Here is a 16,069-nt window from a genome sequence, read left to right as displayed (position 1 = left end):
TGACTCTTGTCGGACACCATGGTTTTCCCCACTGCAGCGTGAACTACCTAGGTGTCCCCATGGACATCAAGAACTGCCTTCTATTTTGCAGAGAGCCCAAAGCACCAGAGCCGGTGAGCAGAGAGGCAGGAAATACTTATCACTAATTACTCAAGACTTTAAACATTCTTCTTAGAGTTTTGTTTGTTCTTTTTCCCACACAGCAAAGTCACCTTTTAAAAATACTTATTAGGAGAAAATTTGAGAGATTTTTATTTGGTGTGGATTCTTAACCCAATCTTGAATACATCCAACACTGTGTTCAGCTTACCGAATCCAGTGGTCTTCCCAGAGCTGATACTCAGGGAAAATAGCAGGAGATGCGTTACTCCTCTCATGTTCTTTTTTGGCTTTATCCATTGCCTTTTCATAGGATTCTTGTGCCTAAAAATGTTAATAATGCTTTCAAACCACTGTTTAACAAAAAACACAACTTTTTCACTGCCACTGCTCAATTGTTTAGAGGAAGGTGGATCACAGACCTGAGAGTGCCTCAGACTTGGTTCTAAGACCACAAAACACCCACAACTCTCTATTCATACAGGTGGGGGGGTGGGAGGGGAGAAGCAGGCAGCATGATTCCCTGCATGGAACAAAAGGAGGGGAGGCCGTTTAGACCCAGAATTAATTTCTCTATCCTTTAGTGATCAAAGTAGAAGCCATGAGGCTGTGACCATTATTTCTGGAGCTTGTACAGCTCAGCATCCTACACAGTGCTGAGAATCACACCCTATAACAGTTACCCATGCCACACCAAACAGACAAAACAGGTGGACTAAAACATATGCCTACGGCTTCCAAGAGGACCAGTGATGACAGACACAAAACATCCACATTAGCAGCTACTGCTAAAGGACTTAGGACTGTGCTTTAAAAATGCTCATGTCATATATGTAGGTTTCTCTTAAATTGAGATTTCAATTAAAGGTCTTTATGTTCAGAATTTAAATGTTTCATCACTTGACTTTATCAAGTCTTTTGTATTTACCTAGATGAAGCTGGATAAAGTATCACAAAAAAAGTATCCTAAATAAAGTATCACAAAAATGTAAAAGCAAGTATCCAGCGTACCTAATATTAATATGAAACTAGTAGATGAACAACTACATGCCCACGTGAAAGAAAACAACCATTAAATTCAAGAAACAGGGAAGGAAGGAGAGGGGAGGAGCAGGGGTTTGGTAAGCTCTCACCGAACAGGCATAATTTAGGGGTATTCATATGCATGGGCACACCTCCTAGCTGAAGGACTCAACTACAACCTGGACTTCACCTAACAAACACAAACAACGTAACCTAATGGCATGTACTCTCTTATCAATCTGAAAAAAAAAGTTTTACAACTTATTTGTGAACTCCAACTTGAGGATATTAAAGAACCATTATAAATAAGTGCTTGTCAACCATGCAACCCCGCTGTGTCACTCAACAGTGGCTACCTGCTCAAAGAATCCATGCTGCTCATAAGCAAGAGCAGTTGCTGTCTCCGCGTATTTGCAACGCTTCTGCCACAAACCAGCCCACATGTCTTCTTCTTGTAGCAGGGAGTAAAGTTCAGCAAGGGAATCTAGTATCTCCTGAAAATATAAATCATGGTTTCTAGGAGCTCATGACACAATTTATTTATTTATTTATTTTTGGATAAAGCAACTTGACTGTGTTATAACTTAAAATCACCCGGGAGATGTCCTTATCTAAAGTGTAGAGTCACCTGCTGAGGCGGAGTTATGCTCTCCTGCTCGTAGAACTCTGCTGTCTGCTTTGGCTTAATCTGAAGACTCAGCCCTTTCTCAAAAGCCTGGTGCTCGAGCATCAACGTGGATCGGAACCAGAGGTTGTGTGTCTTCCCCAGGTACTTCAGAACACAGGGTCTGATGGGGATCGGAGGGACACACTGGGACATGGCTTCCACGAAGCAGTTCAATGCACTGGGCTGGCAATCCCGCTGCACCTGGTGACTGCCACTGCACAGGAAAGGACTTATCTCACCCGTGAGAGCCTGAAACCAAAGGGGGTGCTAATTCAGGTCTGTATTCAAAGATCAGCAAGTCTTCCTGCTCCCTCAGAGAGCAGCTGAGAATGCTTCGATAGTTCATTCTCATATAATAGGCACCTACTTCCTTATCTTCTGAAACTTAATCAAGACTGTTCTCTTATGAATACTTTTCAAAAGTTTCTACAATTTTTCCAGAGCAAGAATTAAAAAATACACTCACATGCTGCTGTCTGTCAGAGAGGATTTTCCACAATCTGGGAAAAAGCTGGACCCATGTCTTTTCTGCCAGTGTTGTGGAAATGTGGCACAGCTGAACAAAGGCACTAAGCAGCGCTCCAGTCTATGGACAGAAAAAAGAGGGGTTTCGATGACTGCAGGCTGGTGATGCCCCACTTAACCCATGCTCATGAGACACGCATAATCTGCCCCATTCTTTGTCAGATGCTACTCCACTTTTAGATTTTTAAAAGAAGAGAATAAATGCCATATTGGAGAAAAAGCCTGTGGACTGAGTCCTGAAAAGCAAGGGTACATTTAGCAGTGAAGCACAGATGTGCCCATGGGCTCACCAGTGGCTTGCTGAAGTCTGCTCTTAGCTTTCAAAGGTATTTCCTAACACTACTGATTCCATTTTGTCCATAAAGTACAAGACCACTGGATAACAATGAAAGTGTGAACAAGAGGCACACAGGCGTCACCAAGGTAGAAGCCACTGAAAACTGGAAGTAAACAGGTGCTATTCCAAAGATCAAATCAAGAGCTGTGGAAGTTCAGTCTCTGCAGCTGGCAATGGACGAAAGATTGGAGAAAATGACCGGAACGGACAAAAACAATGGAATGGGACAACTCGAACTGAGGATCCACAGGACACAGGAAATCCACAAACATGTTTATTCTACACACAGCTTTGTTTCTGAATGACTAACATTTCTTCCAAATAGCCATGTTTATAGCCTGCTTGAAGCCAATCCATCCCCAGGACCCATTTTATGTGGTGCCAGGCAGCTCGGGCATGTGCTGACAGCCTTCCATGTCCCTGCTGCCCCAGCACAGAGACAGAGTGACAGGGATCATGTGCATCATGCTTATGCTTTCATTTTTCCACATAGCAAACCCAAGAAAGGAAATCAGTCTCATATCTATGTTTCTATTAAAAATGCAGAAACCAAAGACATAAATATCTCAAGGAAAACAGGTGAAAAACTTAAGAACATCAGATGCCACACTGTCCAGGATGAAATTAAGCATGGTTCACTCTGGCCAGCACCCGTGAGGGGCTCTCATAGCTCTAGGTCAACTTAGCAGCTGCTAAGAGCTGGGGGAGAACTGAAGGCCACACCTGCTGTAAAACTGTCCAACTTGAGCCGTAAGTGAGTGATACCACAGGGGTCTTGAATCATAATCCCAAATGTTGAAATTACCAAAAGACTGAAATCCCCGTTAGTATAAAATCCTAAAAATCACAACCACAGGAGAGTTATATCAGGTTACATGGAACTATTAATATTACCTTTGTTATTTGTATGGCTTAAGGGGATGCATATGGTGCCAAGTTGACAAGGGGTAGATTTGTGGACTTAATATTAGGTGTCAACTTGGCTGGATTAAAGAATACTTAAAAACTTGGTAAAGCATTATTTTGGGTGAGTGTGTGAGGATGTTCCCAGAAGACACTAGTGTGTGAGTCTGAGTGGATTAAAGAGATTTGCCCTCAGTGTGGTAGCCACCATCCTATCAGCCAGGGTCCAGAGAGAAACAGACAACAAACTGGAGCTAGACCAGACTTTTCTTCTGCTGCCCTAAATATCAGCACTCCAGGCTCGCTGGCCTGCAGACTCTGGGACTTAAACCAACGTTCCCCCATCCTCTAGGTCCTAAAGCTTTCAGCCTTCGATTGAGAATTATATTGTTGGCCTCCCTGGTTCTCAACATTAAAACTTAATAAATGAAGAGATTTCCCTTCTGTACATCTGCATTTGTCAGTTTATCAAGAACTCAGCTCAGTGGGCAACTGCACACATGATGGTGACCCATGTGGTTTCTGATCACTTGTCAAAATATTAGTGTTGTTCATCACATATTTGAGATGGCCACAGTTATAAACCTGGGCACACAACTACCAACCACAGTGATGCGCATTCATACATTTTGCTTTTTGACCTATTTATGAATATAGTTTGTTATAATTGCTATCGTGCAAATGCCTAGTATACATGAATGTTTATGTTTACAAAAATGTGTATGTTATTATTGTGTATTTTATTGTGTAAAGTGGCCTATGTTTGAGTGGTCTGCTGTGTTTTTGTTTTTCAAATTTCCTTTCTAAAATCTAAGTACATAACTGGTAAAGATTTTTTAAAATTATATTTTTCCAGAATTGTATTTTCAACATTTTAGATATGAAGGGTTTTAATCTTTGAGGATTTCAACTTTTGGGACTATGATCAGCTCGCACTCTATAGATTCATGGCTTATTCTAACTTTTTAAAAAATTTTCTTTGTTTTTTTGAGACATAGTCTCACTGTGTCACCTGGGGTAGTAGAGTGCCACAGTGTCATAGCTCACAGTAACCTCAAACTCCTAAGTTCAAGCATGAGCAATCCTTTTGCCTCAGTCTCCCAAGCAGATGACACTACAGGTACCTGCCACAATGCCCAGCTAGTTTTTTTCTTTAGTAGAGATAGGGTCTCACTCTTGCTCATGCTGGTCTCGAACTCCTAAGCTCAAGCAATCCACCTGCCTTGGCTCCTTAGAGTGCTAGGATTACAGGCATGAGCCACAACGCCCAACCGGGCAAGAACACTATCCTAAACCTGTGAAGGTGTGTAGTTGCTAATGGTGGCTATGCAGTACCAGGGAGGGGTCACTGGCCTCCACTGACTTCCCCCAGGGAGTTATGATGGCCCATCCTGGGAAAAGAGCTTCCAGAGTGTACATACCTGGTCTGGGGGCTACTCCTTGTGTATTTAGAAACAAAGAGTCCAGAAACAGACAATGGCATCTAACAAGCAGGAACAGTGTCAGGAAGAAAAGGTCAGGGCAGAAACTAAATAATGATTTGTAGTCCCATCTTTTGCTATGAATTCTTCAGCCAGGCCCATAACACACAGAAGATAAAACAGCATGAATACTGTCCTCTCTAACTCCCCACCCCTCCCCAACTACTTTGTTTTTCTCCATGGCACCCTTTTCTCTTCCTGACAAATTTACTTCTTTCTGTTTGTTACTACTGGCATTTTGACCCTCACCAGAATTTAAGCCCTGTGGGAACTGGCTACTTTTGTCTGTTCATCACTGTATTTCCAGTGCCCAGAGCATTGCCTGGTATATACAGTAGTCACTCAGTAATTATGCTGAAATGACTAAATGAGACAAAATGTAAAGGAAGTGTTAAGAGAAAATGGGACAGATAAAAGTGCCCCGGAAAGCCACACACTCCTAAGGGGCAAGTCTGCCTCTGAGCCATCAAGAGGGTGGCACACCTGGCTCTCATGGGAATGGAGTCTGCACAATCTGTGCTGAGGATTAAGTATAAGGGTCTCCTCCAGGGCACGCACCTGGGGGACTGCAACTTGAGGTTGTCAAGGAATCCGGAGCAATCACCTTGTAAAGGGTGACAAGGACAGGGCCAGAGATGCAGGCCATGATGGTTCAAAGCATGAACCATGGAGACCATGGGAGATTCTCTATGTGCAACCATGTTTGGTCCACCCCAGCCATAGTCCAGAGAGAGCAACCAAGGCCTCAGAAGGGGAGATGAAGTGCAGCTCTGTGACCAATTCAGCCAAGAAAAAATTTTAACAAGTAACCCAAACACCAACACTTTCTACAATGTACTATTAAAACTTAACTCTCTCTTTCTCTTTTTTTGTTTATAGAGACAGAGTCTCACTTTGTCACCCTTGGTAGAGTGCCATGGCGTCACAGCTCACAGCAACCTCCAGCTCTTGGTCTTAGGTGATTCTCTTGCCTCAGCCTCCCAAGTAGCTGGGACTACAGGCGCCCACCACAACGCCCAGCTATTTTTTGTTGCAATTTGGCTGGGGCTGGGTTCAAACCTGCCACCCTCAGTATATGGGGCCGGTGCCCTACTCACTGAGCCACAGGCACCACCCTAAAACTAACTCTCTTAATAGAAATTTCCATAATGAGCTGATAAAAAAAACTGATGCCAAGGCAACTGATGTGTCAGTAACTACAAGGTTACTTATGATAAGCATTGGCCAAGAAATGCCTTTGGCCTTGGGGACATGGTCATGTAGCCCTTCATTCTGGTAGTGACAACAAAAGGAATAGGGGTCTACAAAACTGCCTGGTCCAGGATGCTCAACTTACTGTCCCCTCTAACAGACACAAGTTCAAGGACTCACTTAATGCAGAAATTCAGGACAGATCTCTAAAAGATTTTAACAAAAATTACTTGCGGTAAGTAGTCTGTTTCCCCTCATTCCTGATGTGAATAGAATAATCAGTTTCTTTGTAATACTCTTCAAAAGTAACTTGGTATATAAAACTTTAAGTGATTTTCTTAGCCATTACATAAAAACAATAATACTCAAAACTAACCTGAGGACTTGGGGAAGCCACAGAGTTTCTACCTGGCTAGATCTCAAGAAACAAATGCATTTGGAGGTCCCCAGCTCCACAAAGTGGGCTTTATTTAGCACATTAAGTCATTCTAGCATTATGTTTCATCACATATTTTTACTAAACGATTTGATCATTTCTTTTAAAGGATTGTAGGGGAGAAATTAACCTCTTTTTCTTAGGCTCTCCCATAAAAAACTGTAATAATTTTCTCAAAGGAAATTGTTGACTGGTGAAAATGTATACTGCTATGGAACAGTCCTGATTAAGGGTTCAAAATATTCAGGGGAAATACCACTATCTTTTCAAACTTGCATACAGACCTTCACTTCACGGAGAGTATCAAGAAATTTGTCGTGTCTGTTGGTTAACATGTGCAGCTGATTTCCAATGTCCTTTTCAGAAAGTTCTTTGGTTTTGGGTGTGCTGGTCTGATCTCCAGGAGCTAATTCAATATCTATCTCCACATCCTAAACAAGAAAGGCAAACAAGCAAAACCAAAAGATCAAAGACTGAAAGAAAATCCAATAAGCCCAACACCTATACACTTCTTGCTACAATTATGGCCAAATAAAACTTTTGTTAATTTCCTAGAAATTTTTTAGTACTTAATCTTAAATTCTAAAATAAACAAAAACTAAATTAACTAAAGCAGACCCCCCCCCATTTCTCTTTTTTAAAATGATGATGATTTAAATGTTGGCATTCTGCTTTCATATTTGAGTTGTGAAAAGTAAAATTTAAAAGTACAAATTTTATACAGTAAAAACAATAAAAAGTATTTAGGAATTACAGCCTATCATCCTTCAAAATGGCAACATACCATATTTTGCCATAATACACACTTTTGCACCCCCCAAAATTTTTTTTTATTTGAGACAGTGTTTTACTTTATTGCCCTATGTAGAGTACCTTGGCATCACAGATCACAGCAACCTCAAACTATTGAGCTCAAGTGATCCTCTTGCCTCAGCTGCCTGAGTAGCTGGGACTACAGGCCCCTGCCACAATGTCTGGCTATTTTTTAGAGACAGGGTCTTACTCTTGCTCAGGCTGGTCTCAAACCTGTGAGCTCTGACAATCCAACCGCCTCGGCCTCCTAGAGTGCTAGGGTTACAGACATGAGCCACCACACCCAGCCCAGCCCAAAATTTTGTTATTATTTATTTTTTGAGACAGAGCCTCAAGCTGTCACCCTGGGTCGAGTGCTATAGCGTCACAGCTCACAGCAACCTCCAACTCTTGGGCTTAAGCGATTCTCTTGCCTCTGCCTCCCAAGTAGCTGGGACTACAGGTGCCCGCCACACAACGCCAGGCTATTTTTTTGGTTGCAGCTGTTATTGTTGTTTGGCAGGCCCAGGCTGGATTCAAACCCACCAGCTCAGGTCTATGTGGCTGGCAACTTAGCCGCCTGAGCCACAGGCGCCGAGCCCCAGCCCAAAATTTTGAAGGGAAAATAAGGACATGCATCATACATGAGTAGCATTATTTGTTACCAGTAGGTAAAATTTCTTACACCTTGTATCTGTTCTTATGTTTTGCAATTATTTGTTACACAAAATTGCTTATGCCATAATATGTTAAAAATATGTGATGCCTGGGTGGCGCCTATGTCTCAGTGAGTAGGGCGCCAGCCCCATATGCCGAAAGTGGCGGGTTCAAACCCAGCCCCAGCCAAACTGCAACAAATAAATAGCCAGCATTGTGGCGGGCACCTGTAGTCCCAGCTGCTCGCGAGGCTGAGGCAAGAGATTCGCAAGCCCGAGAGTTAGAGGTTGTTGTGAGCCGTGTGACGCCACGGCACTCTACCTGAGGGCGGTACAGTGAGACTCTGTCTCTACAAAAAAAAAAAAAAAAAATATGTGATGCCTGTAGTCCCAGCTACTAGGAGGCTGAGGCAAGAGAATCGCTTAAGCTCAAGAGTTGAGGTTGCTGTGAGCTGTGACGCCATAGCACTCTACTGAGGGTGACATAATGAGACTCTGTCTCAAAAAAAAAAATGAAAAGTTTTTTCCCCTGAAAATTTGGGCCAAAACACATGGGTGCACAATATACAGGGGAACTCATCATGGCAAAATGTGGCAGTTGCTTAGCTGCCTTGCTCATTCAAATTAAGAATATTCTCAGGGTCGTGGCATAGAATGTTGTCAGCACAGTGTTTCATCTGATTCGTTCCCAAAGAGGAATGAACTTTCTGTCTGAAGCTTCTGGGAGTACACAGTCAACTCAATTTCTTCCTCTAAGTCGAGATAGCAACAATTTAGTGAGTGCCCTTGAAAATGGAGAAGAATCACTTCAAAGCTGGTAATTCAGTTCACATAGGAAGATCACAGAAAAAAGATCAAATCACCAAGTGATCTAGCATTTAGCAGCAACAGTTAACAAATTTAAATTCTTCCTTGTTAATAAAATTAGTAGATACCCTGCACATGGGTATCTAAAATGGGAATAACTACCCATTTTAGAACAAAGATGGTACAGCACCCCCTCTGCAAAACTGGGTCACTGTCTTCCAAACTCTAATGTTCCAGACAGACTGAGCTTCCAAAAGCCAACAACTTAAAGGAAATACAGCCTAAAAATATCTCTGCCTGGAACAGTGTCAACCACTCCCTCATGGAGGAGGGAAAGATACCAAGACATGGGCCTTAGCTGACAGACTCCTGGAGGAGCCCAGGGCTCCCACAGCCCCTCCAGGACTAGGCAGACAGGAAGGTTCTCAGCAGGCTGCTGGGGCAACCAGTGAGAGCTATGGTTCCTTTGCAGAGGTAGTGCTTTATAACACAATATGGGCTATTTCTCACTTGGAAAGAAAAACCACAAAGTGGTAAGACCACACTAAGCAGTACTAGCTGGTAATAAAGTGACCTATCTCTAAATCGTATCATGCCGCAAAACAAGATACTTCTCAATTTAACTTGAGAAAAAATATCTAACTGCACTTAGGCACCACATTGAGCATTCTGAGGCAGAGACGTGTTTTGACACATTGCTATTGCTCTTGTCCCCAAAACATCTAAGGCTATATAAAAAATTCTTCAGCAGGCATGGACATTCTATCCAGGGAGCTCACCTCTTCTTTGGATTCACTGTTCTCCCGCTCACGAGGCTCCTGCTTGACATGCGTGACCATGGCAAAGGCTGCTCGGTCATGGCTGTCAGCCAGGTTGATGACGTTGGTGATGGAAGGGAGCATAGCCCCCTGGCAGCTGGTACCAATGGGGGTGCCCTTCTCACACACAGCCAAGAGAAGCTAGGGAGGTTTGTGGAAAAGAAGACAAACTTAAGCCACACACACAGCATTCAGAGCACATAGTGGACAGTCTCCCAGACATAAGCTCAGGCCACTCTTCTCTACTTGTCCCTCACTCAGGTCACTCTGACTCAGCAGGCCCAAGTACAGGCTCAGCATCTTTCCCGTTATGTCTCCTTAAAGGGACCTCACAGACACAGAAGACGTCTGTGAATATAGTTAGTAAAAGTAGTGTACTTTTCAAAACTGCAAGACTAAATTTCAAATGTTCTCACCATAAAAAATTAAATATATGAAGTGATGTATATGTAAATTGTTTGATTTAATTATTCCACATTCACAAATCATAATAAAACTTTGTAAACATACCTAATCATAAATTAACAGTTTATAATAATAAATTATTAAAAAGATCATGTAAGGCCAGCATGGCTAAGTCTGACGAGTGAAGGCGACGAGGATGGGGCTGCTGAGAAGGGAAAGGTCCAGCCACCAGGGGTCTGCAGAACCACAACCTGGAGACTGATTTTATCAAATACAATGGTAAAAAGTGATGTGATCTGCTTTATTCTTTAAGAACAATTTTGTAATGACAAAGAAAACTGTGATAGACAGGAAAAGAGGGGTTAGGGTTAGAGAACAGCAAGGAAACTGTTCCCCTTGTCCCTGTGAGAGATGATGGACCTTGAGCTATTAAGTCCTGGTGACAGACCAGAAATGTGGAAGGAATGGAGGATTCTGTGCCTTATTCATCTTTGTATTTTCAGTACCTGATCCAGTGCCTGGCACTCAGCAATCAGTAAGTCTCTTGAATGAGTGATAGAAAAGCAGGGACCTCTACCCACTGTACTGCCATTAGCAACATTCCAAATACATGCTGCCTACAGCACAAACAGGAAACACGGGCAAGCTCTTACTGAGACCGGTGCCACTTCTGCTCATCAATAAGAACTTAATGTCCTTCTGTCTCAGTTGTCATATTAGACAAGGTAATAACCTGGTTTCATTCATTCTACAGAGGTAGACAGGAATTACTTGCTTAGCACTTGTAATCTGCTACAGAAAACCTAAGCTGACTGCTGCCTTAGGTTAAATAAAGGCTAGCTGGCTTGAATAACCTGCAAACTAGTAGAAGTCTCCCTACAATCCTGTTAGAAATGTCACAAAACATCTGCCACTGAAATGCTAAGCCTGCTCCAGGGCTGGACCTCATCTTTACGACCCTGACCATTTTAAACACATCTCTATGGTTGGCACCTGACTCTTTATACTAAGGATTCAAACCAATAGTACCATCAGGCCACTCTGGCCTGGCTGCTCTACTTACCTGCTTTAAGAGAGAGGACTACTAACACTCATTATATGTGGTTATGTTTCCTAGAGCATGTAGACAAAAATTTGAAAACCTTTTATATATAAAGAAAATCGAATCTTTGCCTATAAAACTAAAAAATATTCAATTTTCTGATAAGTGTTAAATCACCCCCCAAAAGAGCTTTGGATGAACACTTGGCTTTAAAGCTTTATTTCTTCCTAGAGAATAAAATGCTTATGTTGGATATTTCAGTCTTTTTTTTTTTTTTGAGAGTCTCATTATGTCACCCTGGGTAGAGTATCGTGGCGTCACAGCTCATAGCAACCTCAAGCTCTTGGGCTTAAGAGATTCTTTTGCTTCAGCCTCCCAAGTAGCTGGGACTACAGGCACCCCATCACAATACCTGGCTATTTTTTTTTAGCTGGCCTGGGCAGGGTTTGAAGCCGCCAGCCTTGGTGTGTATAGCAAGTGTCCTACCCACTGAGCTATGGGCGCTGCCTATGTTGGAGATTTCAAGTTCATCTTAGAAATGTGTGAATGCCTCCCAGCTTTGTACCCCAACTCAGAAAAGGGCAGGGCTGCCCTCTGGCCACAGGTGGTGAGCTAAGTCCACCCTACCTCAATGCATTGCTTGATCCAAAAGTGGTTCCCCATGGCTTCCCAATTCTGGGAACAGGTCACATAAAGCAGGCGCTCGTAGACCCGACGTTTCATAGAGTTGTCAAAAACCTCAAAGAACTTTGCCCTGATGAGTGGCTGAGCACAACGCAACCCAGACAGAAAGGCAGGCTCGAGTTTCGCAGTTAGCTCACTACCAGACAGTGTCTCATCCCTGTAATCAAAGGCAAAAACCAAGATATCAGAGCTGGGCAAGACTCCATGAGCAAACAATCACTGTCCTGTTTAAACACTATTTAAACAGGACATCACTATCCTGAAGTGCCATGATGGAGGCCAAGAGCATGGTATCCACTGGAGCAGGCTCACGCAGCACTTCAGCAAAAGGTTTATTACTGACACCAAACATGTTACATGACTGGTGTTTAAACCAGTATTTTAAATTCAGGTGAAAGTAAAAGACTGAAGTCACATTGTGTTGGTTGGTCAGAGTATATTAAGGAACCAATATATGCAATATTTGATTAATTGCTATAATTACCTGTAGACATAGTTAACAAGGTCTAAAAACTGGGCATTTAATTCAAGGTCTTCTGGGAAACGTTTTTCTATGTAGGTCATCATTTTCACAAGCAAAATGGACTTCTCCCGCAGTGTAGGTGTCTGTTTGAAATTTGTTTTTTAAAAGAAAAGGTCAATTACGCCTATTTGAGAAAAGATATGTTTAAAAGAATTTCTTTTTAAGCTCCTACAATTTTTGCCAAGTACAAAAAGACATCATTTCTAAACACAAAAATCAAAACATGCCAATATAATTTTAAAGGGATTACAACTTGCTTTGGAGAGAAAGCAACTAAATTATAAAACAAATCAAAAATTTGTAAGCATCTCACTGAGATAAATATCTTTTGGTTTACTTTCACCACCATAAGAGAGTAAAAGGTTCATTTAACATTCTAACGAAAGGCAGGCCAAATTAAGACAACCAACCTGCTAATCTAAAGTTTCTACTTCAAATCTATTAAGTACACTGAGAAGAATCTATCTTCTCAATGAAAATTACATGAGAAAAAAACATTTTGCTTAAGTAATTTTCAGAAAGCCAATGGGGAAGGTGATGCCTGACTCTTTCATGTTCAAAAGAAGTCTCCCAGCTGACCTGACTGGCTGCCATTGGGGAGTTATTCTTCACCCATTCTTCTACAATTTTGACGACAGCACGGAGGATTTTGGCATCAGGTGACTTCTCAATGAGTGATGTGAGAATGGCCTGAATGAAGTTCTTCCTCATCTCCATGCTCATCACTGCCAGACGCGTTTTCACTAGCTCCAGACTTAGCATCACCAGCTCACTTGTACCTGTTCACAGAAGAAAGAGAACATGCCCCATGTTAGGTTCTACCCATTTTCTCCAATTATTTTCTCCAGCAATTAGAACCCCGAGATTTGAAGACTCTTTCCACCGTACCTTGTAAGGGTGGTCCCAAGGAAGCCCTACCCACGAGGGCAGGAGATAACACTGATGGGACCAGTGCAGGTCACCCTAGCCTCTTTACATCTGGCCCTGATGTCACACTCATGGACCTTGCATTCTAAGGTGTATCCAACAGCTGTGCCAACCACAGCCCGGGGCAACCACCACCCCTACACCCACAGATGGTCCAAATTACTGGAGCCCACGGCTCGTGTCCAGAAGCTGTGATGTAATTCTTCAAAAATAACAACTCCGATTAAGCAATTCCTAATTTATAGCAAATGCAAACTAATTCTTATTTAGTAGAGAATGATTAACATAAAAACCCAACTAACAGCTTCACTGTTAACATTCACAAATTTTAAAAACACTTCATTTTTTTTTTTTAAAGAGCCAGGTTTCACTATGTTGCTCAGGCTGGAAGGCTGTGGCCATTCACAGGCTTATCATAGAACACTGAGCCTCCCAGCTCCCAGCAATCCTCCCGCTTCATCTGCCCAACTAACTAGGACTATAGGCAAACTCCATGCCTGGCTTAAAAACAGTTCATTTTTAAAATTAGTCTTGATTTTATATCTCTTTGTTGAAGAGCAAATGATACCGAATCACACATAAACAAGATTGCATGTTAATTCGGGTCCACTTCAGAGTCCAATCACACAGTCTGCACCATCCAAGTGCTCCACAAAGTCTTGGGGAAAAACCTGGGGTGGTGAGTTTATCACCTGAGGCTGCTTCTGTGCTGCCCGATGTTGTCTGTGAATTCAGATGCTCTCGGACCATCTTCTGCAGGGAGCGCATGAAGACAGAGATCAGCCTATCTATGTAGCTTGGGTTGTTGCTGCAGGCAGACTTGAGAATCATAAGGGTCCCTAAAGTGTAGAAGGTGTCAATTGTTTCATGAAATAGTAACAACAACAAAAGTAACCAAAACATGCTATCTAAAACATTGTATTAAGTACAGATCAATTCCAGATGTTAACGTCGCAAGTATTTACATGGCTTCCACTGCATTTTGAGGCATTATATTATCTTTTTTTTTTTTTTTTTGGAGACAGAATCTGACTATATCGCCCTCAGTAGAGTGCTGTAGCATCACAGCTCACAACAACCTCAAACTCTTGGGCTCAAGTGGTTCTCTTGCCTCAGTCTCCCTGGTAGCTAGGACTACAGGCTCCCGCCACAAGGCCTGGCTTACTTTCTTTCTGTTTGTTTGTTTTAGCAGGCTCGGGCCGGGTTTGAACCCACCAGCCCCCATGCATGTGGCCAGCACCCTAACCACTGAGCTACAGGGTGCCGAGCCTATATTCTCACTTCTAATTCTTATTTATGTCAAATCATCATGCCTGAGAACTGATTTTTGTGTGTCAGTAGACACAACATTCTTACCTTCAGTTCTGGGTTTTATTTTTAGGTTATGCTAAACCACCCCCAGTTTGGTTTTTTATCTGATGTGTTAGGGGAAAAAAAGGAAGAAAACCTGTTTAAAAAATCTACCTTATCAGCTCGGCACCTGTGGCTCAAGCGGCTGAGGCGCCAGCCACATATACCTTAGCTGGCAGGTTTGAATCCAGCCCAGGCTTGCCAAACAACAATGACGACTGCAACCAAAAAATAGCCGGGCGTTGTGGTAGGCACCTGTAGTCCCAGCTATTTGGGAGGCTGAGGCAAAATAATCACTTAAGCCCAGTAGTTGGAGGTTGCTGTGAGCTGTGGTGCCATAGTACTCTTACCCAGGGTGACAGCTTGAGGCTCTGTCTAAAAAAAAAAAAAAAAAAAAAAACTACCTTATCTAGATATGAAAAATATTTTAGAATTCAGTTTGTATTTCATTCTGAAAAACTTCATAAGATCAATAAAAATTAGCAAAGCCAGCACTAGAACATAAATACCAAGTACAGATAAAAAACTATCTTCATAACTGACATCTTTACAGTCATCTTGATCCTGACCTACACGCAAAATTTTATTTTTTTTCTAATTTTTTCTTTTTTCATAAAACTCCAGATTATAGTTCATACACATAAAATTTTAAATCCTTACTCAGCAATCATATCCCAGAATAATCAAAGGGTATCTCCTATTTACAGATGCCATCATCCAAGAATAAAGACAATTTCAGGCTTGCTCTGTTACAAGACTGATTCTAGACAGAGTAGTAACGTATAGCCAGTGTCATTCTAAGACAAGCAATCTGCAGACACGATGACAATGATGGTGAAAATGGGGATATGCTCTGCTATCCCTGGCTGCTGTGCTCTCCTCTGTGGGGCACGTGGTAGTGCCCAGCCTTGGATCTAGCACAAGGGGCCATCTTTCCAGGCCCACCTCACCTGGCAGCTGCCCCTGTCCCCTAATATCCCTACAAAGGAGGGAGGTGGGGCAATGGAGGTCAGCTCTTTTCAATGAGACTCCTTTGGAGAACATACCAGAGGAAATATTAGTGCTATCCTTAGTCAGGAGCTTCAGGGCAACCCCACTTTAAAAAAAGTTGCAAAAACACCCCATTACTCTCCAAATGTACATAGTTCCAGAATAGAGAGCGCAAGCGGCCACAGTCTGGAGAAGAAGAAACTGATCGAAAAATAACTTACTCAGTTTGCAAATTCAGATACGAACATGTGCATAACAAGGACTGTGTATTTGTATACACCATCTACAGAAAACGACACACACCAAAACATCAGGACTGTTTGTTATCAGGTACACAGGCTGACATGGGACTTTTATTTACTTTTTCCTCGTTTGTATTTTCAAAATTTTATAAAATGAATATGGAATAAGGG

The 16,069-nt window shown here is 42.2% G+C and overlaps 1 protein-coding gene across 8 annotated transcripts in view; it reads right to left on the bottom strand.

The window, feature by feature from the left end:
• Window positions 1-16,069, bottom strand: part of TRRAP (transformation/transcription domain associated protein) — a 124,622-nt gene that overhangs the window by 32,971 nt on the left and 75,582 nt on the right. For all 8 annotated transcript variants that reach the window (XM_053554838.1, XM_053554841.1, XM_053554840.1 and 5 more), the window contains 10 exons: window positions 14,009-14,155; window positions 12,969-13,168; window positions 12,351-12,472; window positions 11,810-12,023; window positions 9,697-9,876; window positions 6,947-7,093; window positions 2,256-2,375; window positions 1,751-2,038; window positions 1,479-1,616; window positions 311-423 (listed from right to left, as the gene is read on the bottom strand). In XM_053554838.1, the coding sequence (XP_053410813.1) occupies window positions 311-423; window positions 1,479-1,616; window positions 1,751-2,038; window positions 2,256-2,375; window positions 6,947-7,093; window positions 9,697-9,876; window positions 11,810-12,023; window positions 12,351-12,472; window positions 12,969-13,168; window positions 14,009-14,155 (1,669 nt within the window). The remainder of the gene's footprint in view (window positions 1-310; window positions 424-1,478; window positions 1,617-1,750; window positions 2,039-2,255; window positions 2,376-6,946; window positions 7,094-9,696; window positions 9,877-11,809; window positions 12,024-12,350; window positions 12,473-12,968; window positions 13,169-14,008; window positions 14,156-16,069) is intronic.

The sequence above is a fragment of the Nycticebus coucang genome, chromosome 12 (assembly GCF_027406575.1).
Source record: "Nycticebus coucang isolate mNycCou1 chromosome 12, mNycCou1.pri, whole genome shotgun sequence".
In the NCBI taxonomy this organism is placed as follows: Eukaryota; Metazoa; Chordata; class Mammalia; order Primates; family Lorisidae; genus Nycticebus; species Nycticebus coucang.
This window is presented reverse-complemented; position numbering and strand designations above follow the sequence as displayed.